At 65.7% G+C, this 23098-nt stretch overlaps 2 protein-coding genes across 6 annotated transcripts; both read left to right on the top strand.

The window, feature by feature from the left end:
* The first annotated feature begins 119 nt into the window (after positions 1 to 119).
* Positions 120 to 14961, top strand: PALM (paralemmin). Of its 3 annotated transcripts, XM_040086862.2 has the most exons (9): positions 120 to 190; positions 6933 to 6981; positions 7912 to 7992; positions 8084 to 8214; positions 9329 to 9446; positions 9591 to 9612; positions 9854 to 9916; positions 10857 to 10988; positions 12270 to 14961. In XM_040086862.2, exons 1-9 carry the CDS (start codon positions 186 to 188, stop codon positions 12833 to 12835), a joined length of 1167 nt encoding a protein of 388 aa, XP_039942796.1. In that variant the 5' UTR covers positions 120 to 185; the 3' UTR covers positions 12836 to 14961. The 3 variants fall into 3 exon arrangements, with proteins under 3 accessions (XP_039942796.1, XP_039942797.1, XP_039942798.1); XM_040086863.2 differs by lacking the exon at positions 10857 to 10988; XM_040086864.2 differs by lacking the exons at positions 9854 to 9916; positions 10857 to 10988.
* Positions 14962 to 16411: 1450 nt separating this feature from the next.
* MISP (mitotic spindle positioning) lies at positions 16412 to 22636 on the top strand. Of its 3 annotated transcripts, none has more exons than XM_040087024.2 (5): positions 16412 to 16526; positions 18601 to 20717; positions 21105 to 21316; positions 21725 to 21763; positions 22030 to 22636. In XM_040087024.2, the coding sequence occupies exons 2-5, from the start codon at positions 18719 to 18721 to the stop codon at positions 22114 to 22116; spliced, it is 2337 nt and encodes a 778-aa protein (XP_039942958.1). In that variant the 5' UTR covers positions 16412 to 16526; positions 18601 to 18718; the 3' UTR covers positions 22117 to 22636. The 3 variants fall into 3 exon arrangements, with proteins under 3 accessions (XP_039942958.1, XP_039942959.1, XP_039942960.1); XM_040087025.2 differs by lacking the exon at positions 16412 to 16526 and adding an exon at positions 17086 to 17150 and having other exon boundaries at positions 22030 to 22612; XM_040087026.2 differs by lacking the exon at positions 16412 to 16526 and having other exon boundaries at positions 18572 to 20717; positions 22030 to 22612.
* Positions 22637 to 23098: the final 462 nt, after the last annotated feature.

Below are 23098 nucleotides of genomic sequence, written 5' to 3'. Positions count from 1 at the left end.
GCGCGCCCGGCAGACGGAGCTGTGCGGGAGGGAGGCGGGAGCACCGGCGCGGTCCCGACATCCCTGCGCATCCCGCAGCCCCGCCGGGGATGCCGCCGCCCGCCGGGCCCTGAGCGCCGGGACGCCGGCGGCCGCCGGCCCCGCTCCGCCGTTCCCCCGCCCCCGCCGGAGCCGCCGCCGGGACCATGGAGTGAGTACCGGAGCCTCGTCGGGACCCCGGCACCGGGCCGCAGCCCCCACCGGCCCCGCCGGCTGAGACCGCAGTACCGGGGAGGGGGGGAGCGGGGAGCGGGGAGCGGGGGCTCGGGACCCTCGCACCGGGGCTGAGGGAAGCTCGCTGCGCCGGCTCACGGAGCTCGTACCGGGGGCTAGTACACCCCCGATGCCGGGGTTGGGGAGTCCGAACCTGGGGTCTCGTATCCCCCTGCTCCCGGGCATTCAGCACCCCAAAAACGGAGGCTCGCATCCCCTTGATTCTGGGGATTCAGGACTCCAGTTCTAGAGGTTCGCACCCCCCTACGCTGAGGCTTGGGACCAAAAAACCGGGGGTGGGGCTCGCATCCCCCCCGTTCCTGGGCTTGTGACCCCAAAACCGGGGGCTCCCATCCCGCCAGATACTGGAGCTGAGGACCCCAACACCGGGAGCTCCCATCCCCTCGGATCTGGGGCCCGGGACCCCGATTCCGGGGCCTCCTTCCCGCCGGTGCCGCTCAGCAGGTGCGGCCCCTCCCCGGCCCCTGCCCCGCCGTGGGGTGCCGGAGGGCCGGCTCGGGGGGCAGCGGCGGAGCCCCCGGTGTGGGTGCAGGGGGTGCAGAAGGTGCGGGGGGTGCAGAGGGTGCGGGGGGTGTCGGGGCTGGCAGCGGTGCAGGAAGCGGGGGGGGGGGTGGGGAGGGCGTTTATTTTTGTGTTTTGAACCTGTTGTTGCCGCTGCGTGCGGTGGGGTGAGTGGGTGGAAAGAGCTGCGGACCCCTCCCCGCACTTCACCCCCAGCCCAGGGAACGGGCTGCGGCCAGGGGATCCTCATGAACCGGGGTCCCAGCGGGGAAGTCCGGACAGACGGACGCTCTCCGACCCCGGCCTCATCCTTTGTGTGCGGCGGTGGGGCCCTGACCGGAGCTTGGGGCGGGTGTGGGAAGGACGGAACAGGCAGAGGCCACTAGGGGCTTGCGGCCACCGGCTGTCCTACCCGTGCGCTGGTTTGGTCCCTTTAGGGGCACCAGCGGCTGGTGCCAGGAGGGTCCAGGGCCGGGGGGCTGCTCGAGGCGCTGGAAGGCAGCGCTGGCCCTGTCTCAGGCCTTTCCTTCCCTTTCCTTCCCTCCCCTGGCACTGGTCCCCACCGTGGTGAACACCCCAACAACCGCCTGGGTTTGGCAGTTCCTGGGGCACCCAGGCAGCCCGGGGTCAGCCACCCTCTGCTCCTCGTGGGCACCTCACCTTGCACGGATCCATTTATCGCCAGTACTGAGGCAGCAGGTGCTCAACAGGTCCCTGTCACCACTGCCTGTGTCCCACCTGGGAGCCCCCAGAGGCCATGGGGCACTGCAAGGGGTGGGGTCGGGGTGTCCTGAGGCCAGGGTGGGCTCTGGTTGATTTGGGGCTGGAATTGAGCTGGGGGCACCAGCGGGGGTGTTTTGGAGATTGGGGCGCAGCAGCTGCGGGACTGGGGAGGCAGAGTGGCTCCCGGTGCTCCTGGAGGGGCCAGGGGCAGGGCCAAGGCTCCGGGCAGCTCCACGGCGCCAGAGTCCCTGCAGGAAAGAGCCTCTTTGGGGAGGAAAACGGGCGTGATTTGCCAAAAGGCAGCAGCCAGGGGAAGGGCAGAGCTGAGGGGTGTGACGTGCCCTGGGGAGGGGGTGAGGAGCTGCCGGGCTGGGCTCGGGCTCTCCTGGGGCAGAGGCGGCTGGGGCTGGGGCTGAGGTGGGGCATGGTGCTGCACAGGATGGTGGCTCCACATTCACTCTGCTCTGGACCAACCCTCCCAGCAAGGGCCCATGGAGGGGTGCAAAGGGTTTCCCCTCCAAGCTCCATACACTGCCAACGTCTCTTCCTTTCGAGTGAAACTCTGCGAGTGACCCCGAGTGGGGGGGCGCAGCCATGAAACAAAACCACAGGACCCCTCCAGCCGCACAGCTCCCTAGCCTGGCCGTGGGGATGGAGGATTAGGAGGGTCCCACGGCAGCTGGGGACGTGGCGAGGCGCTGCCCTGCTGCTGGCCCGGCTCTGTGGCAGCCAGCGGGTGATGGGGCGGGCACTGCTGCCTTTGCCCTGGCTCCTGCTTTGCCTTGGCACGGGCAGTGCTGGAGGAGGGTCCTGGCTGCCACAATCCACTAGTGCCCGGGGAGGTTTGGCAGAAACTTTTCAACTCTGGTAAAGGCCGTGCTGGTCCCACTGGAGCTGCTCTTGTGCTCTCTGCTCCCGCTGTTGTCAGCGCTTGTGAGCAGCTGGGGATCCTGCATCTCACATCGGGCTGCTCTGGTGGTTTGTCTCAGTCGCTGCTCTCTCCTTGGCTTTGGGGGTCTCCTTGGAGCGAGGATTCTCCTGGTCCTGCCTTCCCAACCCTGATCCAAAGCTGACAGCTGCACCCAGGGGGAGGAGGGAGATTTCTGCCTGGGAAATAACCCGTGAGTCCTTTAGGATGGGACTCAACACCCTGCTCTCTGCTGGCATCCAGGGAGAAGTGAAACCCAGGCCAGACCCCGCTGCCTCCTGGCCACGTGCAAGGAACCAGAAGGGTTCAGGTCTGTCCTGTCCCTGTGTGCAGCTGGAGGAGCAGAGCTCTCACCCTTCTCAGCTGTCCCAGAGGAGGCCATAAAGCTCCAGCACAGATGACCCCACAGCAGCACCCAGCCCTCCATGGGGCTGGCAAATGACGGGGTTCAGAGCTCGGCTGCATGACGGGGCCTCTCGGCTGGACCTGCCTTGCAGGGAGGAACTGGAACAGGTTTCCTGGGAAGCTGCTGGTGTTGGCTTTCCTGCTTCCTGGCCAGAAACAGCCCCTTTCCCCAGGGGGGTGGGGGTTCATGGGGCTGGAGCGGTGCCGGGAGCCGTGCTGGGAGCCGAGCCGGGGCTCCAGCAGCGGAGGTGCCGCAGGAAAGCTGAGGAGGTGCCGAGCCCTGGGACGGAGTTGAGCGGAGGCACAGCCCAGATTCGTGAGTCTCTTCACTCCACCCGGAGACAAGCAGCCCCCAGGTCCCAGACAGGAGCCACTGTCAGGGCCAAGGATGAGCCCGGAGGAGGGAGAGGAGCCGGGTGGATCCTGCCCCAGACAGGTGTTTCCTGACGGAGCACGGCTGGACGTGGGTTGGGCCCAGCCCCTGGGCTTGGCGCCGAGGACTGAGCTCCCCGTGGGTGTCAGGGCTGCCCTGGATCCACCTTCCTGCTGCTTCCTTGGAACATCATGCGTGCCTGTGCTCATGGCACCGCTGCGGGAAAGCGCCGCCGCGCAGGAGCAGGAACCCAGGGATGGCTGGTGACAGGAGACAGGTGCCACATCCTGGCCAGCGCCAGGACTGCCTGTCCTGGCCTGCCGGGGCTCCTGGGGGTGGGGAGCGGCTCCACTCTCATTCATGAATGGTGAGGGGAGTTTCCTGGTGGAGCCTTGCTCCTCTAACTGGAAACCCAAGTGTTTGGAGGGCACTTGAACCATTGTTTGAAAGATCTGTAATTTTCCAATCAAACTCCCTCCTCAAGCCTGCGTTCATCAAATATTCATGGGATCCATTTTCTCCTGGCACTCCCAGCCCACGTCTCAGCCCGAAGAATCAATCAGGCAGCTCTGCTTGCTCTAATGCATCTGCGTTTTCGGGAGCCTGGGGCTGCCATCTCCTCCCCCCCGCCTCCCTCTGCCCCTGTCCCCTCCCCGGGCAGTGGCGATGGCTGGGGCTGCGCAGGCAGTGGGAGCACGGGGAAGGCAGCTGGAAGGAGTGGGATGGGCGCTGGGGTGATGCAGCAGCAGCAGGAGGAGGCAGCCACGCTGTGGGGCAGGGCAAGGAGCAGCCCCTCTGTAGCGGGACCCGAGCAGGGTCCGCATCCAGCGCCGGGCACGCGGCTCGTTCCAGCCATCCTCGCCCGAGCTGGCTGATGCATTTCCCTTCATGGTCGATGCACGGCGGCCCCCCGGCGGCTGCAGCCCCCTCCCCTCCCTTCCCTCCCGCGCCTGCCATCGGGCGCGTTCGATGCCGGCCCCACTGGAAATGGCTCTGTGACAGAGCTCCGCAGCCTCCCCACGGCCGCCTCACTCCGGGCCCTGCTCCTGGCACGGGGATGGTGCTGGAAATCGCTGCTGATCCCTCGATTGCTGCCTCTGCCACAGAGCCTGGACCTGTACAGGGGTGGTGCCCGTGCAGGGCGTTCTCCTGGATTCCCCCAGCTTGGAGCTGAGCGGGTGGGGAGGGAGGAGAGGTCAGGGGAGCAGAGGAGCAGCTTGAAACGGCTCTTCACACATTTGGATGAGCTAATGGGAAAAAACGGAGGAAGGCAAATAAACATTATTGTTTCATGTCAGGCGGGAGGAGACAAAAGGTCACGGGCTTCCCTTGTGATGGTGGGAAACGGCAGCATCAGCAGGGCTGGAAAGAGCTGGAGAGCCAAGGCAGAGCACGGGCGCGTGTGTGCTCACACGTGTGTGTGGGTCGGGCCTCGGGCCCGGGGACCGCTGCTGGGAGCTCCCAGGGCGTCATTCCCCATGTCCCTGCTCCTTCTCCCTGCTCTTTGTCTGGGCTGGTGGCTCCTGAGGAGCTCGGGATCCCCTTCCCACCCTCGCCGGCACCCAGGATGGATCGGGAGCACCAGAACCCCTAAGGAGGTCCCAGCGATGCCGCGGCTTTGGCCCGCTGGTGCTGCTGGGGTGCCAGGCCTGGTGAGGGCATCCCAGCCCCTGGAGGGGGGGGGGGCCCCGCGGTCCCTCCGCCTCCACCAGAATCCCCCCGCATCCCCTCGAGGATCCCCCCGCATCCCCTGGCCCTCGCCCGTTGCCGGAGCGCCGTTGCCATAGCGCCGTTGCCAGGGAACCATTGCCAGGGAGCCGCCTTCATCAGTCACAAGGGCCGGCGGCAGCGGGGCCCCGTCACACCCACCCCAGACACAGGTCACGGCGGGCAGGATGGGCATTTTGGGGAGCGGGGGACCCCCCCCTGCCTCCACCTCAGCGCCTGGGGCTGGGGGTGCCGGGGTGGTCCCCGCTCAGCCCCCCCTGGATGGATCAGAGCTCTCAGGGCAGGGTCTGAGCAGGCTGGGAGATTGCAGCGAGGGGCACCCAGCCTGTTTTTGCTGGGCCGGGAAGATTCCTGGCGTCTGACCTGGGAATGTGGAGGCTGTAGCAAATAATGGAAAATAAAAGAGGATGGAGGAGGGAGGAAAAGCAGAACAGAATGTTTCAGGAATGCTGTAAAAGTTTGGATCCGTCAAACAGGGCAAGATCCAGGAGAGAAACAGGGCCCAGTTCAACGCCCTGTGAGCGTGGGGTGCCAAGGGCTGGACTGAGGGGACCTGTGGCCCCAGAGCAGGAGGGAGCCCAGGATGATGGGCAGCCCTGGATCTGTGGGGCTGCTGAGGGTCTCACGGGGGTGAGCGTGGTGCCGTGCGCCTGCAGCACGGTCGCAGCAAACGGCACCAAAATAACCACCACAAAAGCGACACCTTCCCCGTTTGTTTTCCTGGCCTGGATTTTGCGCATCGCAGGGATCCCCAGGGTGTGGGGTGAGGGGAGGACGGCGGCTCTGAGCAGCTCACGGTTAATCGCCGGCTTCGAGGAGGGAGCAGGCAGGGGAAGGGGCTCCTCTCAGCCTGCAGAGCCCGCTTGAGTCGTGAGAAAGCCCTTGGGGAGCCCATGGCATATGAGGTGAGCCCAGGGTGCCATGTACAGGCCTCAGCACCCTGAGCCCACCCCGCTTGTAAAACCACCTTCGGCAAACTCCCTTCCCGGGAGCACCGAGTCCACCTGCCTGTCCCTCGCTCTAGGAAGCAAGCGGGGATGATCCATCGCCTGACAGTACCTCAGTGCCTCCCACCCTAATTACCGCCACAGCTCAGCGCTTCGTTAGCACCGTCTGGCTCGAAGCCAGCAGCTCCTGTGGCGCTGGAGCATCCCGCTCCCAGCCGGCCCCACTGCGGCTCCCGGCACTGAGCCTGCACCTGGTGCTCCGGGACGCGGGGGCTCTTGCCAGGCCCGGGGGCTGCGCTGCTGCTTGGACTGGCCGGGGTCACCGCGCCATGGGGACACGGGAGGGCTGCGGGGATGGGGGATAACCCCTCCTCACAGCGCTCCGGAGCTGGGTGAGCCTGGGAGAGTCGTGCCAGGCCACCGGCAGCATCCCCGGCACGGCTGCAGAGGCAGGTGCTGGGCCCGGAACACGGATGCCATGGGGAGCAGAGCCTGTTGTCATGGGTGTGTCTGTGTGTGTGCGCGTCTCTGTGCGTCTCTGAGTGTGTCTGAGCGTGTCTGAGTGTGTCTCTGAGTGTGTCTGAGCGCGTCTGAGTGTGTCTCTGTGTGTGCCTGAGTGCGTCTGTGCACATGTGCGTGCGTGTGCCTGCGTGCACAGCCCGGAAAGGTCACTGTCTGGGAAAGGTGTCAGCAGCCAAGGAGCGGGCTTGGAATGGAAAGCGTGAGCCAGATTGGAACGCAGGGGCGGCCAGGAGCGTCCCGATCCAGCCCCTCCGTGGTCATGGTTTCCATCTGCGCCAAGGCAGGAGTGGGGCTGCATCAGATGAGTCCTCCAGGTGCTGGGAAAGGCGCCTGTCCCAGGGGATTTGGGCAGGAGAGGAGCCAAGGGGTCGAGCCACGCGGTGAGGGGCGCTTGGCTCCGGGGTGGCGAGGAGGAAACAGCCGGTAGAAGGGAAGGGCTCAGCCTTTGTCCGCGCGTGGTTTGCCGGTTGCACGCTGTCCCGGTCACCTGCCGCCGGTGTCACTCCTCACAGCTGCTCTCTGCTCTCCGCAGGGTCGTGGAGGCCAGCACCCTTCAGCAGGAGAGGCTGCAGGCCATCGCGGTGAGTCCCTGCTCGGGGCAGCGTCCCCACGACATCACCTGCAGCCCACGGGGCAGGCACCAGCGGGGACGAGGGCGCAGGTGCTCAGCCACAGACAGGGGGTCTCCAGCAGCTGAACCAGGGCCCAGAACGGCCCGTGCCAGCGTGTCCCTGTGGGAGCTCCTCCTGGGCTGTCAGAGCCGGCGCGGCTTGAAACAGGGACAGAGCAAGCAACAGGCAGCCGGGAGGTTTAATTAACGAAGCAGCGCCTTGACGAGCCGCAAGCGAGGGAAATGAGCGATGATTCCCTCCCCCCCTCTTCCCCAGGAAGGGCTGAGGATGGTGCTCTCCAGCCATGGGCACTAGTAATTGCGTTAATTAGCGAGCAGTCGGGGGCCCCGCTGAGCAACCCCTCCCAGCACAGAGCGGGGCACGGGGCTGGCTGGACCCACTGCTGCCCCACGGCAGCCCCACTGCCCGGCCCCGCCGGCAACCGGCCGATCTCTGCCGCACAAAGGGCAAATTGTTCTGGAGCCGAGGAGAAAGCGCCGGGTGACGCGTCCGGGCTGGGTCTGACTCTGCTGAAATGATCTGGAGCAGCCCCAGGACGGGTGGCGGGGAGGGGGGGACGAGGTAGAGGCGGCGGGGGCTGCTCTTTCCCCCCCGCGCTGGCAGCTCGCTCGGTGGGGCCGGCCGAGGGGAAGGTGACGTTTGGAGATGGTGAACGGAGCCCAGGCTCTGCCCCAATTTCTCTACACTCTCAATGCCTCAGTTTGTCCCAGGCAGGGCAGGGACGCGATGCCGGGCTTGCTGTGGGGTGTTCCCAAGGCTGGTCCCGCAAACCCCTGTCCCCGAGGGCAGCCCCTTGGCCCCGCTCCTCCCTGGCCGGCCGTGCCCTGCGCCCACCCCCTCCCCGTGCCGACCCCGGCCCCGCCGCTCCCGTCCCTCCAGGAGAAGCGGAAGCGTCAGACGGAGATCGAGAACAAAAGGCGGCAGCTCGAGGATGACAGGCGGCAGCTGCAGCATCTCAAGGTGAGGATCCCCCGGGACCCCCCGGCTCCCCCTGCACCGGGGAGCCCCCGGCTGGGGAGGGCAGGACCGTGACCCCCCCTCTGCTCCCCAGTCCAAGGCTCTGCGGGAGAGATGGCTCCTGGAGGGGGCCCCAGCTTCTGCCTCCGAGGAGGAAGAGGCCATGAAGAAGCAGATGCAGGAGGATGAGGTGAAGACCAAGGAGCTGGAGGAAACCATCCAGAGGTAACGGGGCCAGTGCGGGGCTGGATATTGGGGTGCAGTTAGAGAGCACCCACGTCCCTCCAGAGACCCCTGGGCAGGCGGGTGCTGAGATTCAGCTCGATCCCATGTGCTGGGTACGAGGCAGGGTACGCTGAGCTTGGAGCTGCTGGGAGAGGAGATGTCCCACGGTGCTGCTGGGGCTCACCCTGCACCCTGAACCCTGTCCAGCCTCTGAGCATGGTCATCCCCGGCCGCGCTCTGCCTCTGTGTCGGGTTTCAGTGGGAACCACAGCATGGGGGGCCCCGGGCTGGGATCCCGGGGGGCTGCTCGGTGCCCAGCACCCTTGATGGCAGGGTGCTGGCTCCCACAGACTTCTGTCCTCATGGTGTTGGCCCAGTCCTTGGGAAGGAGCGCGGGAGAGGTTGAGAGGGGCGATGGCTCAGCCCCTGCCCAGCCCCCTGGTCCCTGGGCAGCCGCAGGCGGGGGCCCGGAGCCCCGGCTCGGCTCGGAGGTGTCCCGGCAGCGCAGCAGGAATGCAATCAGTCACGGTGGTGCCGCTAATTACCGAGCATCGGTGCAGAGAGGGGTCAGGCACGAAGGGGCCTTTGTGTCCGGCTAATGGCGCGGTGCATTCCTCGGCCGGCGCCGGGTGAGGAGCCCGGGGGAGCCCTGCCGGGGGCAGCTGCTGCCACTCTGCCAATCCATGGGGACTCCCCGGACCTCTGCGACACCGCAGTGGGGCTGTGCCGCCAGGCTGGTGCCTGAGAACAGGAGGTTGCCCTCGTGGAAAACTCAGCCAGGTTTCGAGGGACGCGTGCAGGAGCAGAAGGATGATGGAGCAGCCTCGCTCTGGCCACCAAGGGGACCAGAAGTGTGCAGGGGTCGGCCCCGCTGCCCTGTGCCTGTGGTGGGGTCTCTGCCCTCCACTCGGTGCTGAACCCCTTGGCTTTTCCCCTGCACAGAGGCGGTGACAGCCATGCCAGGGTCTGTCCCTGCCCCTTGTGAGCCCAGGGACAATCTCTGTCTGCCCTCTCCCCTGCACTGTGCTGCTGGGCTGCGTTCACAGGTCTGCTGTGGCTGCCTGCACCACAGTTACCTGTCCCACGCTTCCCTCAGCCCTGACTCTCCCTGCAGGCTGGAGAAGGAGCTGGAAACGCTGGAGAACAGCAGCTCAGTGGCTTCCACCAAGGAGAACCTGGTGGAGGCAGCAGCCAAGGAGGAGAAGGCTGAGGCTGTCCCCAATGCGCAGAAGGTGGGCACGGCTGCTGGCCATGGGCAGCCAGCGGTGGGGTGGGGGTCCCCGGCCCCGGTGGGGGTGTGTGGGGGGTGGCTGTGCAGGCAGCAGGTCTGTGATGGATCCCAGAAGCTCCTATAACCTCTCCCTTCTCTTTTGCAGAGTCCCCTGGGCGCAGTTAAGGGTAGGTGAATCGTGATCCCCCTCAGCCGTGGTTCAGCACCAGCCATCCCCTGGGGCCAGATGGGTGGGGAGAGCCAGACAAGAGCCCTGTCCCCGTGTCCCCTCCCGGGCAGTGGTGCCCTGCGGCGGGGGAGCCCGTCCCGGGTGCCAGCCATGGGGGGACACGCTGCCCTCCCTGGGGCCTGACCCACGGGCGCACCGGGCCATCGTTTGGGCTCAGGCCGTCGTCTCTCCACCTCCAGCTGACAAGAGGGTCTCCAGCAGCCCCATGAAGGCAGTGGAAGGCAGTGACATGATGAAGGCGGGTAGGTGCCCACTGCCCTGGGAGGAGCGCTCCTTCCAGGCTGCTTCCCCCTCCCCTCCGCACCGCCCTGGGCTCGCTGCCGCCGCAGCCGCTCCCCGCCGCGCCGCTCGATGCCTTTCCAAGCCCAGGGCAGAGAACATCCGTCATTGCGGTCACAGGGTTTGGTTTTGCTTCCACCCCACGGTTGGTTCGTGGCTCAGGGCCTCTCCACCTCAGCCCCGTTCCGTGTCTCTGCTCCAGTTTCATCCTTCCCGCTCCGTTCGCAGCTTCTCTGCGCAGGGGGGAGGCAGCGGAGTGCCGGGCACACGGGGCCAGGCTGCCTGAGCTGGGGGGCTGCAGGAGGGGTTTGCTCTGGTTTGGGGCAGTGCTCAGACCAGACCACGACACCAGCATGAGGCAGAGCCCATCTCGGGATCCTCGGAGCTAAGCACCGCGCACAGGGCTGAGGGGACCCCGCTGCTGGCAGAGACTGGCCGAGAGTGGAAGGAGAGATGCCAAGAATCACCCATCCCACGGGGGCAGAGGGGCTGTCCCAGCGCCAGCACCCTCACTGGGGGCTGCACCTCCTTGAGCATGAACCTGGCTCCTGGCCCAGGCCCCACAGCCAGCGCTGCTCACTGGCCGGACAGACGGACATGGCTCAGCCCAGGAACCACGGCAGCCGTGGAGGTAAGGTGATGCCAGCAGCGCCAGGATGGACACGGTCCCAGGGGTCCTGGGAGGAGGGATGTGCCAGGGATGTCACACCCGCCTCTGCCATTCTCTGCTCCTCGCTGCCGCCTTGCTAACACCGCTGAGCCCCGCTGAGCCCCGCTGAGCACCGCTGAGCACCGCTGAGCACCACAGCGCTCCCGCCACGCGCCGTCCCGCCGCCAGCCGCAGAGCGAGGCTCGGGGAGGGCCAGGGCCGCCGTAACACGCGCTGTCCTCTTTGTGTCCCAGCCATGTACTCGGTGGAGATCACGGTGGAGAAGGACAGAGTGACAGGGGAGACCAAGGTCCTGTCCAGCACCACCATGCTCCCCCAGAACCACTGTCTGCAGGGGGTCAAAGTGTACGAGGATGAGCTGAAAGGTACGGGCCGGCCCACGCCGCTGGCCGGTGGCAGGAGCCGAGGGCAGGGGACGAGGGATTGGCCACTGGAACGTCCCAGCAGGGTGAGGAGGTGCGGGGGCTGCTCCTGACAGCTTTGCCAGCTCTGTGAGGGCAATCCCTCACCAGCCCCAGTCCAGTGGACCGCAGGATCGTCGTGGCAGCACAGTGTGGATGGTCCAGGCGGGCCAGCCCTGGTTTGCACATCGTGACCCTGCAGTGCTGGAGAGCAGAGAAGAGGATCTGCTGTGTCCAAGGCTCAGGAGCCTGTCCCATGGGCAGGGGATGTGCACTAGCACTGCATTGTCCTGTCCCACAGGCTGGCAGCGGGGAGCGTGGCTGACGGGTGTGGTAGAAGTGCAGCACTAGGGGCTGGTCCCCGTCTGCAGCTCCTGCTTTTGGGAAAATCTGGGAACCTGCTCCAGAGGGCCTCATGAAACTCAAGGAACCATCGTGGTGGCGAGGACCAGCTGTGGAAGTGGGGTGTCTTACTGGGAACTGTGGTGGCTGAGAGGACCGACTGCCTCTTCAAGGAAAACGCAGCGCTCCCATTCAACCCCCTCCGTGCTGGCCGCTGTCCCTCACCCCCTGGCTGCCCACCGAGGCGGTCGCACCGACCATCACGTCACGCCCCAGGTCAAGTGGAAAACGCAACGAGCCCTTGGCCGCCCTGGCCATGACGCACATCTCCGCCTCCAGCGCCGCGAGCGGCCGGCACAGCGCGCCGGGCCGGCAGAGCCCCGTCTCCTCAGGGCACGGGGCCACCAGGCCCCGGAGGAGGTGGTGGGGACGCAGTGGGGCAGCAACTGCCGAGCATCACTCGTGTGAGGTGGCGGTGGTGACCCGCCGCTGTCACGTCAGCCCCGGCCGAGCTGGGCGCTGTCCCGGCAGACGCCGTCCCGCCACGGGCAGCTTGGCTGGATCTCAGCGGCCTGGCAAACAGCCGTGCCTCCCGCAGGGCTCGCTGAGCCTGAGGCTTCGGGAACAGCTCCTTCCACTGGGCTTTTATTTCGGTCTCCCTGGCTGCCGTCGGGCAGGAGCCAGGTGATGAGAGAGGGTCTGGCAGCAGCTCCGCTGAGGGGGAGGCTTGGGATGCTGTGGGAGCCCCAGCCTCAGTGGCAGGACCTTGGGAGAGAGGAAGGGGCCGCTCCCTGACCACACAGGAGCCGGGGCTGAGGGGGTCACGCCAGCAGGAGCTTTGCCAGGTGATCCTGTGCCCCCATCCCGAGCCCCCCTCACATCTCCCTCCTCTTGTCCCCGCAGTGGTGCACGCGGTGAGCGCCGAGGACGGGGCCCTGCAGAACGGGGCCCACCCCCTCAGCTCCTCCGAGGTCGACGAGCTCCTGCACAAGGCGGACGAGGCCACCCTGAGTGAAGCTGCCGGGCGCCAGACCCCAGCCAAGGCCGGCAAGGGCGGCGGCAGCGCCCCGGGCAGCCAGAAGCCGACGCCGCGGCGGGAGATCACGGGGCTGCAAGCCAAGGTGCCACCGGGCGAGGGGATGGAGCCCAGCCAGGAGCAACCCGTCACCATGATCTTCATGGGCTACCAGAACGTGGAGGATGAGAACGAGACCAAGAAGGTGCTGGGGCTGGAGGGCACCATCAAGGCAGAGCTGGTGGTGATCGAGGACGCCGAGAGCAAGCCGGAGCCGGCACACAAGGACCACACGCCACCCAACGGCACCGCGCTGGAGCCGGCGGCTGCCCAGCCGCTGGGCGAGGAGGGCGCGGGCGGGCAGAAGCCGGGCGCCAACGCCACAGACGCCAAGGAGGCCGAGCAGGAGACAGACGTGAAGAAGCAGCGCTGCAAGTGCTGCACGGTGATGTGAGCCCCCGCCGAGCCCCCTCCGCCCCGGCCCCTGCTCGCCACCGGACACAGACCCTCTTCCTGCAGAACCGGGGAGATCCCACACGGTGCCACCGGGGCCGCAGCGGGCAGCGGCGGCCGCGGCGACGCTCGCCCCACCTGCCCGATGCCAGCCCTGTGCCGCCCCCCACCAGCGCTGCCTGTGGTATTTATTAGTGACCCCCCTCGCCCCACAGTGCGCCCACCCCACCACGGCCCGGCCTCATCCCCACCCGCCACCGGCGCCGGGGCCCTGCCCTCTGTCACCGACGCTGTCCCACCCGCCGTCGGAGGACGGAGCCGCCGGGCAGGGGGTCGGAGGACGACGCTGTGTCCGTAGATGACTCCCCGGGAGCCGCCACCAGCGGGACCCGCTCTTGGCGCGGCCCACGGTGGGCGTCGGGCCCAGCCCTGTGCCAGCCCCTCCCGCTGTTCCCTGGGCCTGTTCCCTGCTGGCTGCCCGTGGACACCTCTGCTCCATCTCGTGTCCTCCTCCCTGCGGTCCCGGGCTCCCCAAAGCCCTCAAGGACAGAGCGTGTCCAGGCAAGGGAAGGGCATCGAGGGCAGCGTCCCCTCCCCGATACTCGGCTGTGGTAATGCCTGGGGCCACGCGGAGTCAGCCCAGCCTGCCCCCGGCCCTGCTGCGCTCCTGGGCTCAGCTCCACGCGTTGGAGCCCCTCGCTGTGGTGCTGGCAGTGACAGCCACTCCTCATCTCAGCCGCCAGCCGGTGCCACGGGGCTCTGCCAGCCCAGGGGGCTGAACTGTGCTGTGGCCAGCGCTCGTGTCCTCCTGGAGCAGTGCCAGCGAGGAAGGGGAACCTGGGGGGTCCCAGCCTTGTGGGGCAGGAATGGGGCGGGGGTCCCGTGTTCCCTCGTGGCAGCAGGAGTAGGGCCCAGCATCCTCTCCCCTTCCTGCTTCTGCCCCTCAGCAGCAGCAGCTTTGCAGAGCCACGTTCTGGGGTCCCAGGCTGCAGCATTGGGTCCCCCAGGGGAGTGGGGCAGCCCGGTTCACCCCAGTACTGGCATTGGGCGCTGCCAGGGGTCCCACAGAGGGCGGCCTCCCTGCTGCCCCACCCTGCACCCCGGCCCTTCAGTGGGGATTTCACCACCAGCACCAGCGTTTTCTCCCCACTGAGACCAGCTGGGGCGGGTGGGGGCTGTGGATTTTGGTCCCCAGTGCCCACATCAGCTGCCCTGATACTTGTCCAGGAGCTTTGGGCAGGGTGCAGCCACCAGCCAGGGATCCTTGTTCAAGTGTGAGAGGGTTCCTTCTGCTGTGAGGCTGGGCAAGTCCCCGGGGATCTCCCAAAACGTGTGGGGCAGCATCCATGCTGTCCAGCCCACCAGGACGCCGGTGGTCGAGCAGCCAGGGATGGGGCTCAGCTCCCCCAAGGATGGCCCTTCCTTCCCCCACATCCCCCTTGTGTAAGCAGTGTCCCCCCTGTCCCCATGACACCCCAGTTGTCCCTCAGGCTGCAGTTTTCCCCCCAGTAGAGTCATTGCAGGGCTGAGGGGAGGAGGGCTCACGGTGCCACCCCTGTCCTGAGCCCCAGCCAGGCACCCACGGCCTCTGGGAGAGGCAGGGCCGGGGAAGGGGAGCTTTGGGAGGGCACTGCCAGGGGAAGGGGGGGGGTCTCTCCTGCCCCATCCACTGTTGGGCATCGCTGCAGAGCAGGGCACGGGCTGGGTGCCACAGGGCATCCACCCCCGTAGTCCGGGGGCAATGTCACCTCTCGCCACCCCACATCGGGGGCCACCCACCCCATCCCGCCCTGGGCCCTGCAATCCCCAAGCCGGGGCTCCCTCCTGCCTTGGCACCCCCTGCCCCTCGGTTGGCTTTGACCCCCAGCCCAGTCCGGCCCTTGGCGTGGCGGGGAGCAGGACCAGGCCCCGGGGCCGGGGTGTGAGAGGAGCGGGCGGTGGGCCCGGCATCGCCCCCACCCCATCCCACAGCCCCCCTGTCCCCCGCCCGGCTCTGCTGAAGTGCACTTCCCGTGCCCCCGAGCTTTTCACTTGTGCCGAAACCGTTTGAATTCCCTGCCCCATCCCTTCCCCACCCCGTTGTTTGTAAAACACCCAAACCGAGCAAATAAACTGTGTGAACAACCAGCCTGGAGCCGCCGATGGGTGGGAGGAGGCTGGGCTGGGGATCTTGGGAGGGTGGGGATGGAGGGGTTGGGGTGGGGCTGTTGGGGGTGGGCTCTGCTGATCCCTCATTGTATGGGCAGAGGATGAGGGGAGAAAGGGGTGCGTGGCACCCAGGATGGTGGGAGGAAAGCGATGAGGGGTGATGCTGCCCAGGTCCAGGGTTTCCTGGATGCCCCCAGGTGCCATCACCACGTGGCCACGGGTCTCTGTCCATCCTGCTTCTGCCCGGGGCCAGGATTCCAGGGCTCCCTCCTGGGGCAGTGGGGCCTCAACCCTTCTCGGTGCCAGCCCGGGTGCCAGCACACGCCCTGGGGCGGGCGTGGAGTGCTCCCGGCTCCTTGGCATCACCTGTGGACTTTGGCTCAGCCCCACGGTAAAACAGGCTCCGCTCACCTGCCCGGAAACGCAGAGCAGCCTGGCAGCCGCAGCGCAGCGGCGTCCCCAGCCAGTGCCAGCCCCGAGCTGCCAGTCCCGGGGACACCGAGGGGCTCACAGGGGGTAAGTGAGACCCCCAGCACCCACAGCTGGGGAGAGCCGGGGTCCGTCTGACACCAGCGCCGTGCTCAGGGCAGCAGCAGCGCCAGGAGGAGCTTCCTGGCAGGAGAGGGCTTCAGTGGGGGGAGAGAGGACGAGGACAGGGATGTCCTGCCCCAGCCACTGGGCTGAATGTCCTGGCACGGCATCGCCGGCTTGGCAGTGACACCCCGTGCCAGGAGGGAGGGCAGCTCCAGGCACTGGCAACGTCACCCACTTCACTGGGATCCAGCTAGATCCGGGCACCGAGGACGCTGTGCCACAGTCCTGCCTTTCTCCTGGCAGATGCCAGAGGTATCCAGACCAGGTGCAGGGGTGAACAATCACAGGGAAGGAAGGAGCTGCCCTGCCGCGAGGAGCTGGGGCCGCCAGTGCCAGGGCTGCCGTGGCAGCGAGGGCACCCGCCTGTGCAAACACGGGGTTATCGGCGGGGAGGCTCCGTGGTGTGAGAGGAGAGCCCGGGCTGCTCCTGCCACATTCGCTCAGGGCTCCTCTGCCCTCTGGGGCTGACAGGCTTTGGAGGGAGAGCTGGAAATCCAGGTTCTTGCTGAAGCTTCGGGGCTCCTCATCACTGCAGCTGCATCCATGGAGGGGCAGAAAGCGCCTGGAGCAAGGTGCATGTCTGCACGGCCACAGCACCGTGCCGCTGTTCTGAGGCACGGGCACACTGATGCAGCGGCACATGGGTGTTGTAGGGGCATCACTGAGTCCCACGGGTCGGGGCCAAGGGCAGGCCCCCGGGCACGGGACCAGCTGCAGCACGGCGACGGCAGCACAGGAATTTGGGGACGGGGCACCGAGCCCGACGCGGTTCTTGGAATTCCCCGCAGCTCGCTGGTGCTGAGCTTATCGGGGCCTCGCAGCCACTCTCCCGCACCCCCCACACCCCACGGCCGCCACCGCGGCCACGCCCCGGCACACACAGCTCAGCCGGGTGCCCCGCGTGGCCTCCCCGGAGCATGGGGACCCCTGCGCTGGCAGCGCCCCGGACAGTAAGTGCAGCGTGGTCGGGGGCGAGGGCAGCGCCAGGCACCGGGGGGACGCTGTGTCCCCCCGGCCTTGGAGGGAGCGGTGCCCACGCGGGGATGGTGGCAGCGAGGGCTGGCGCCGTCCGGGGTGGGCACCAGAGGGACGCTGGACACGTGCCGGGACGTTCGTGCGCATCAGCCGGTCTGGGGGCAGCCCTCGGCTCAGGGTGGGCACAGGGTGGGTGCAACTGCAGCTCTGCGGCCCTGTGCAGAACCCCCAAGATGGGGGCACCCTGGAAAGTGCCTCAGATGTCTCCTTATGGTGGGGGTGCCAGGCCAGAGTGGTGGCAGTGTCATCTGCTCTGCCCAGCAGCTCCCACCGTGCTTGGCCGGGCCAGGGGCAGCATGGGGGAGGGCGAGCCCAGGACCCCCGAGCTCCGCAGCCCCACAGCACCAGACGGAGCTGAGGGAGGCAGAATGTTTTGGGTGCAGCTCTGGGAGGGGCCGTTCCGCTTGCGTGGAGCCGGCCGGGAGCTCTGATAAGAGCCCAGCTGGTTTCTCCGTCCCTGCTCCCCTCCCGTGCCCGCCGTCAGCGCTCCCCGGTGTGGGGGTCCCCTTCCAGCCGGGACTTGGTCCCCTCCAAACATGGTAAGAGGCGTGGGCAGATGGTTTTCATTATCCAGGCCATTAGGAGCAATAAAAGAGCAAGAGTGAATCACAGCAGGGGAATTAGCAGGTAAATTCAGGCGGGTACAGTTTCAGGCAGAGAGGCTGAGCCACCAGGGCTGGGCACAGGGCTGGGCAGCAGCTCCAGCGGTGAGGCATCGCCTGGGGCTGGCCAGGATGTCCCAGCTAATGAGAGCCACGTGCTCCTGCCCCAGGAAAGGTTTCAAAAGCTCCTGGCTGGGGCCCAGCCCTCGCTTTGCAGGAGGATGGTGGATCCCGGGAGGGCTGGAGGTGAGCAGGGGAGGCTGGGTCACCAGGATCGCAGCAGGAAGGAGGCACGAACGAAGTGCTCTCGTCCTGGGGATGAACCAGGATGCTCCGGATGCAGGGAAGGCCTGGCACCTGCCTCCACCCGGGCGAGCCTCATCCTGAGCTATGCTCGCCCGTACCGTGGCACCCCGAGCTCTGGGCTGCCCTTGCCATCACCGTGGCCTTGCTCCAGTTTTGCTGCACATTCCCAGGAGGCCGTGAGTGCCCGGGAGCGGTGCCCAGCGGTGACACACCCTGACCGGCAAGGGCACACAGGAGCCCAGCTAGGAGCAGTGACAAGTGACAGCAAAGCTACGGCTCAGCCTCGGCAAAGAGTGGCACAGGATGTGGTGCCAGCTCCAGGCACACCGGGCTTGTCTGCGGGTGACATTTGTGTCACCAGGGATGGCATCTGCGCTGGGGTGGCAGCTGCTGTCTCATGGGGGACCCACCTGTGCTGCCCCTCCCTGTCTGGCACTGGCTGTTCCAGCCAGCTCTGGCCCAGCCAGCACTGGAGGATTGACCCCGAGGTTGGGGCCGCTCACTCCTGCCCTGTGTGCCAGGGTTAAAGTCCCCCGGTTTTATGAGCCATGAAACCGTTTTTATGACCCCGCTGTTTCTAGAGCGGGGCTCTTTGGAGGTTCCTTCCAGTAAATGGCACAAGAAGATATCCCATGCAGGGGTGGCCCAGGTGCTGGCACCGCCTCTCCCTGCCAGGGCTGCCCGGGACTGGAGGTCCCTCCCTGCCCTGTGCACGTGGAGAGGCCCGAGGCCGTCCGTGCCCGAGCGGTGCCCAGCTGGATGCGCTGTCACCAGGAGCTTGTCTGAGGTCTCGCTGCCTTTGGCGGTGCAGGCAGCACTGACTGCCTGTGGCAGGTTTGGCTGTGCTCCCTCAGAACCCGGCCAGGCTGGGGGACAGACGTGGGGTGGGCTTTTGGGTCCTGGCAGATCCTGTTGGGAATGGTGCTTTGTGCTCTGGCTGCTCCTGCCCCACACAGGGCAGGCTGGTGTGACAGTTTCTGTCCCATGCCAAGGATGCTGGTACCAGGCTGGGAGAAGGGACCACTGCATCTACATCTGCTCCTTCTGCTGTTCTCAATCCTCTCTCCCCTCCTGCTTGCAGGGCCAGCCAGGTCCAGACCCTCGGCCTCTGCTGAATTGGGACTCTGAGGGCGACCTCGAAGCTGAGCAGTGGCCCCTGTGTGGGACAAGGTTGTCTCAGGGGTGACTCTTCCCGGGAGATGGACAGAGTCACCAGGCACCTTGTGTTCCAGCTGCCACAGGCCTCGCACAGGCACGACTCGCTGGCAGACCTGAGGGCCAACAGTGACGATGACGTGTTCGGCTCCGCTCAGCACAGCACCCAGAGGGTAGAAAATGGCTACAGCTGGAAGAGGAGGTCCCAGTCACCCTCGTATTTCCTGGAGGGTGGAAGAGATGTCTGGACCCCATCCCCAGACAGGGAGTCCAAGCTAGAGGTGGTGAGATCGGGAAGCCTGTACGACCTCCGGGCTTACAAGGGCGAGAGGAAACCCTCAAAGCTCTACGATGACGAGGAGCAAGACCTGTACAGGGTCCCTCCACCCAACATCTCACCTGAGAAAGCTAGGGAGCTTGAAGATGAGAGGAAAGAGGTCATCCGGAGCCAGGTGATGAGGAAGAGCTCCACCATAGCGGAGAGGTGGAGCTCCGTGGATGAGCTGAGTTCCATCAGCGCTGGTGTGGGCAGCCAAGGTGAAGGCAGGTACACGGGCAGTGTCCCCGGCAGCTTTGCCATCTGCTTTGACAAACCCTCCCCAGGCAGGGTTGCAACGCCTGTTGACCCTGAGAACATTGACACGGAGCAGATCAACTTCTCTGCGGCTCGGCAGCAGTTCCTGATGCTGGAGAAGACCAACCCAGGCTCATTTTTCAGCCCAGGGCAGCAGACCATGTCCCCAAGGCCAGAGTCAGTGACAAAAGTCTCCAGGGAAGAGTGGTACAGCCCTGAGATGGCCATGAAGGCTACAAGAGGCTACGGCAGTGCCGGCGCATCAAGCCAGAGCCGGGCAGACAAGAGCGTTTACCAGGTTTATGATATGTCCTTGCACAAGACACCCGAGAAAGAGGAGGTTTATTCTCCCAGAAAGGCTCACACAGAAAGGTCCTACCCCATTGGGAAGACGTCCATCCTGACCAAAGCATGGTCCAGAGAAGACCTGGACTCTGGCTTGGGTGAGATGTATAACGAAGCCACTGCGGGCTATGCCAGCGACGGAAGCACCTCCAATGAGACCTTCAATGTGGATCTGAGGGCCAGCAGCAACGGCCTGGGCAAGGAGATGAGGGTCAGCAACGAGACGCCCATCGAGCGGGAGATCCGCATGGCGATGGAAAGGGAGGAGAACCTCTGGAAGGAAAGGGGGATCCAGCGGCTGACCTCCAGCAGCGAGCTGGTGGAGATCCAGACCAAGCCTGTCCTCAACATTCACGCGTCTCCCGGCCCAGGCAGGAAAGGGAAGGACAGAGGCCGCGCTTCCCTTTACGTCCAGAGGGAAATTGAACAGGAAACGAAGCGTGAGGAAGATCTGAAGAGGCAGGGGAGGCTGCTGGGGACGTACGACAGGGGGACCCAGCAGGAGCTGGAGGAGCGCAGGAGGGTGTTCGAGCAGGAGGAAGCCCCCCCACAGAAGCCCACTCCCCTGAAGCGGGCAGAGGAGAGAAGGAGCTGGGTTAAAGAGTTTGTGGTGGAGCAGCCCTCGAGCCCCAGCCCCGTGGAAGACACCCGGGCTGGGAGAAGCATTCCCACCTACACAGCGAGCATCGCCCACTTCCAGCTGTCCCAGCCGCGCTTCGCCGCCAGCGAGAGGAGCCGGGAGCAGCCCTTGGTGTCCCAGCACGCTTCCGCCAGCGCCAGCAAATGGGGGAGCGAGGATTCCTGGGGAGGAAAGCGTCCCGGCTCCACCCAGAGCCCCGCCAGCACCGCTGTCCTGCCCAGAGAATACTTGTCCCTCTCCTTCTGGAAGCCCAAGGTGTCCTTCGTGGAGGACATGGGGACACAGAGCCCGCTGCGGAGGGAGGACGGCCGGGAGGAGCAGTACCGGCTGCGGACGTGGAAGCCCCAGACGTCGGCGCTGATCGAGGAGGAGATCCGGAGTGACCTGCAGAGGGAAGAGGAGCTCCAGGAGCAGCGGCGGCGGCTGATGGACACCTACAGCCACGGTGTTCCCCAGGAGGGCTCCCGCTCTCGGCACAGCTCAGGTAAGGGGGCAGAGGGACAAGGTGGCAGAGAAATTATTTGGTGGGATGCCTGTCAGGACTCCTGTGTGCTGGTAGTGAGTTGTCCAGGGAGAACTTGATACCAGCGCACTGGTGTCAGCAGAATTGCTGCTGAGGAGGGATCGGCTCTGCAGGATTCCAGAGCTGCTCAGGTCTCGATGCGTTTGTGTCACATTACAGCAGCAAACAGAGCTGGAAGGGCTCAGAAGGACCTGGCTGGGGCCCAGGCGTGGGGTCACGGCTCTGACCAAACCTGCTGGACCTGCCATGGAAGCAGGTTTGGGGCAGGGGACTGACACTCCTGTGGGTCTCCACCCCCTGGGAGTGGAACTGAGGTCCCTCACCCCCCCGATGCTCTTTCTCTCACAGCTGCCTCAGGTGCCAGTGGCAACTACTCAGTGTCCGGCTCTCCTGCCTCCTCTCCTGCCTCACACCAGACGGGGATCCTGGGGCTGATCTCATCCTTCACCCCGCTGAGAGTGACCAGTTCCTCCCAGGGCAGCGCAGAGACCCTCACCCCTGACTCGTCACGTTCCAGCCCCTTTGAGGAGCGGAGGAGGAGGGTGAAGGAGGACGGAAAGGTGAACATGCCCACCCTGCTTGTGCCAAGTGGCTGGGGGGCTCGTGCCCGGGGGAAGACTGGTGGTTCTGGGGCTGGAGGTTCCTGACTCCCACCTGGAGCTGGAGATCCAGCTGCTCGGCTCGGTGGGAGACCTGGTGGTGGTGGCACCATCAAGGGACCATGTGAGCCCCACAGACAGCGCCTGCTGTTCAGAGCTGCCAGCACTGGGTGGGACCGGGGAGGAGCAGCAGCTTCCTCCTGTGGGGGATCCTGGCCTGGACCATTCCCCCAACCCCAGGGATGGCTTGGTTGCATGTGCTGCCTTCCCTTGACTCTCCTGTGCCCCTGCTGAGAGCCAGCTCCGGCCACCTCTGGATATTCCCCTGCCAGGCTGCTGTTATCTAATCGTGTTTTCCTCTCTCCACAGTACGCAGGCATCGAACCCGTTGACAAGGTCAACACAGAGGTAAAGCCCTTCACGAAGGCGGGGCTCTGCTCACGCTGCCCTGACCCCTCCCGCATTCCCCGGCTCCCCTCCCTCCTGGAGGCTTTTGGGATGGACAGGGGTGGACAGGACTGCCCTGGCTCCCACGGGGCCACGGGCACCACTTGAGTGGACACTGCACCGGGCAGAGCGGGTTGGGGAGCTGGCGGAGAGGGGGCAGTTCTGCAAACCAGATCATTATGAAAGTCTCATTTTTATAAAGATCCTGCACGTTCTGGTCTCTGCAGGTGGTGGAAAGCACCCGAGTGTTTCGCCACAAGAACCTCATGGCCCAGCGCTGGGAGGCCGGACAGTACGTCCGGGATGAGGACTGAGGGACCCCTGGGGTCACAATCAGCTGATGCATGACCTAAATACTCGATCAGTTCCACCCTTGGCCGTCGTGACAATCAGAGACGTGAACCCTGAAAATCCATCTGGTGTATTGTTAAACTGATAATCCTCCCATGCAATAGATCTGCTCCTTCCTCCTCCTCCTCGCTGTGGGGTGGAGGAACACTTTTTTTTCTTAAGAGGGAAAAAATTGGATCGGTATCTTTTTAATCACTTCTGCCTGGAGCCAGCCAGGTGAAATCACCCAGTAATTCACTTTGCCCCTCGGGAGCTGTGTCTCAGGCTTACGAAAAAGGTGTTTTATTTCTCAGTGGTTTTAGGTTTTTAAGTACCACGAGGCTGAGCACTGCCTTAGGGGTACCTGAACTGAGGCCTCTGGATCAGTGTTGCCGTGGGACTTGGGAATCAACATTGGTTTAACTCCTGTGATCCATGGAGATGCAGCAATGAAATATAAAAAATATATATATAAATGCTGTTTATTTTGCTAATTTATTAAAGAGTTGTTATACTCTCTCGGTCTTCCAGGCCAGTTGTCCGACTGCTCCACTGCTTTTGCTCTGCTGTTTCAAAGGAACCCCCGCGGTTGTGGGGCTGGGGTCTTGCAGGGGCTGCGGCTGGGGGGTCCCAAAGGCTGCTGGGCTGGGGGAGCCCCGGGAACCCACCGGGCGGGCCTGGGAGCACCCGGGGCCGGTGGGAGGAGTCCCTGCGCGGGGCGGGGGCGGCACTGGAGGGTAGCACCGGGGGATGGCACCGGGTGGGCTTTAAAGTCCCGTCCGATCCCAACCGCGCTGCGGTCCGTGCCCGTCCGCCCGGCCCCGCTAGGGGGCTCCCGGGCAGCGCCCGCGGGACCGGTACCGACCGACCGGGACCTCGGTACGGACCGGCTGGGACCCCGGTACCGACCGAGCGGGACCTCGGTACGGACCGGCTGGGACCCCGGTACCGACCGACCGGGACCTC

This window comes from Hirundo rustica, chromosome 26 (genome assembly GCF_015227805.2).
Source record: "Hirundo rustica isolate bHirRus1 chromosome 26, bHirRus1.pri.v3, whole genome shotgun sequence".
Lineage (NCBI taxonomy): Eukaryota > Metazoa > Chordata > Aves > Passeriformes > Hirundinidae > Hirundo > Hirundo rustica.
Note: the sequence above shows the minus strand (reverse complement) of the source record. Positions and strands in the feature narration are given on the sequence as shown.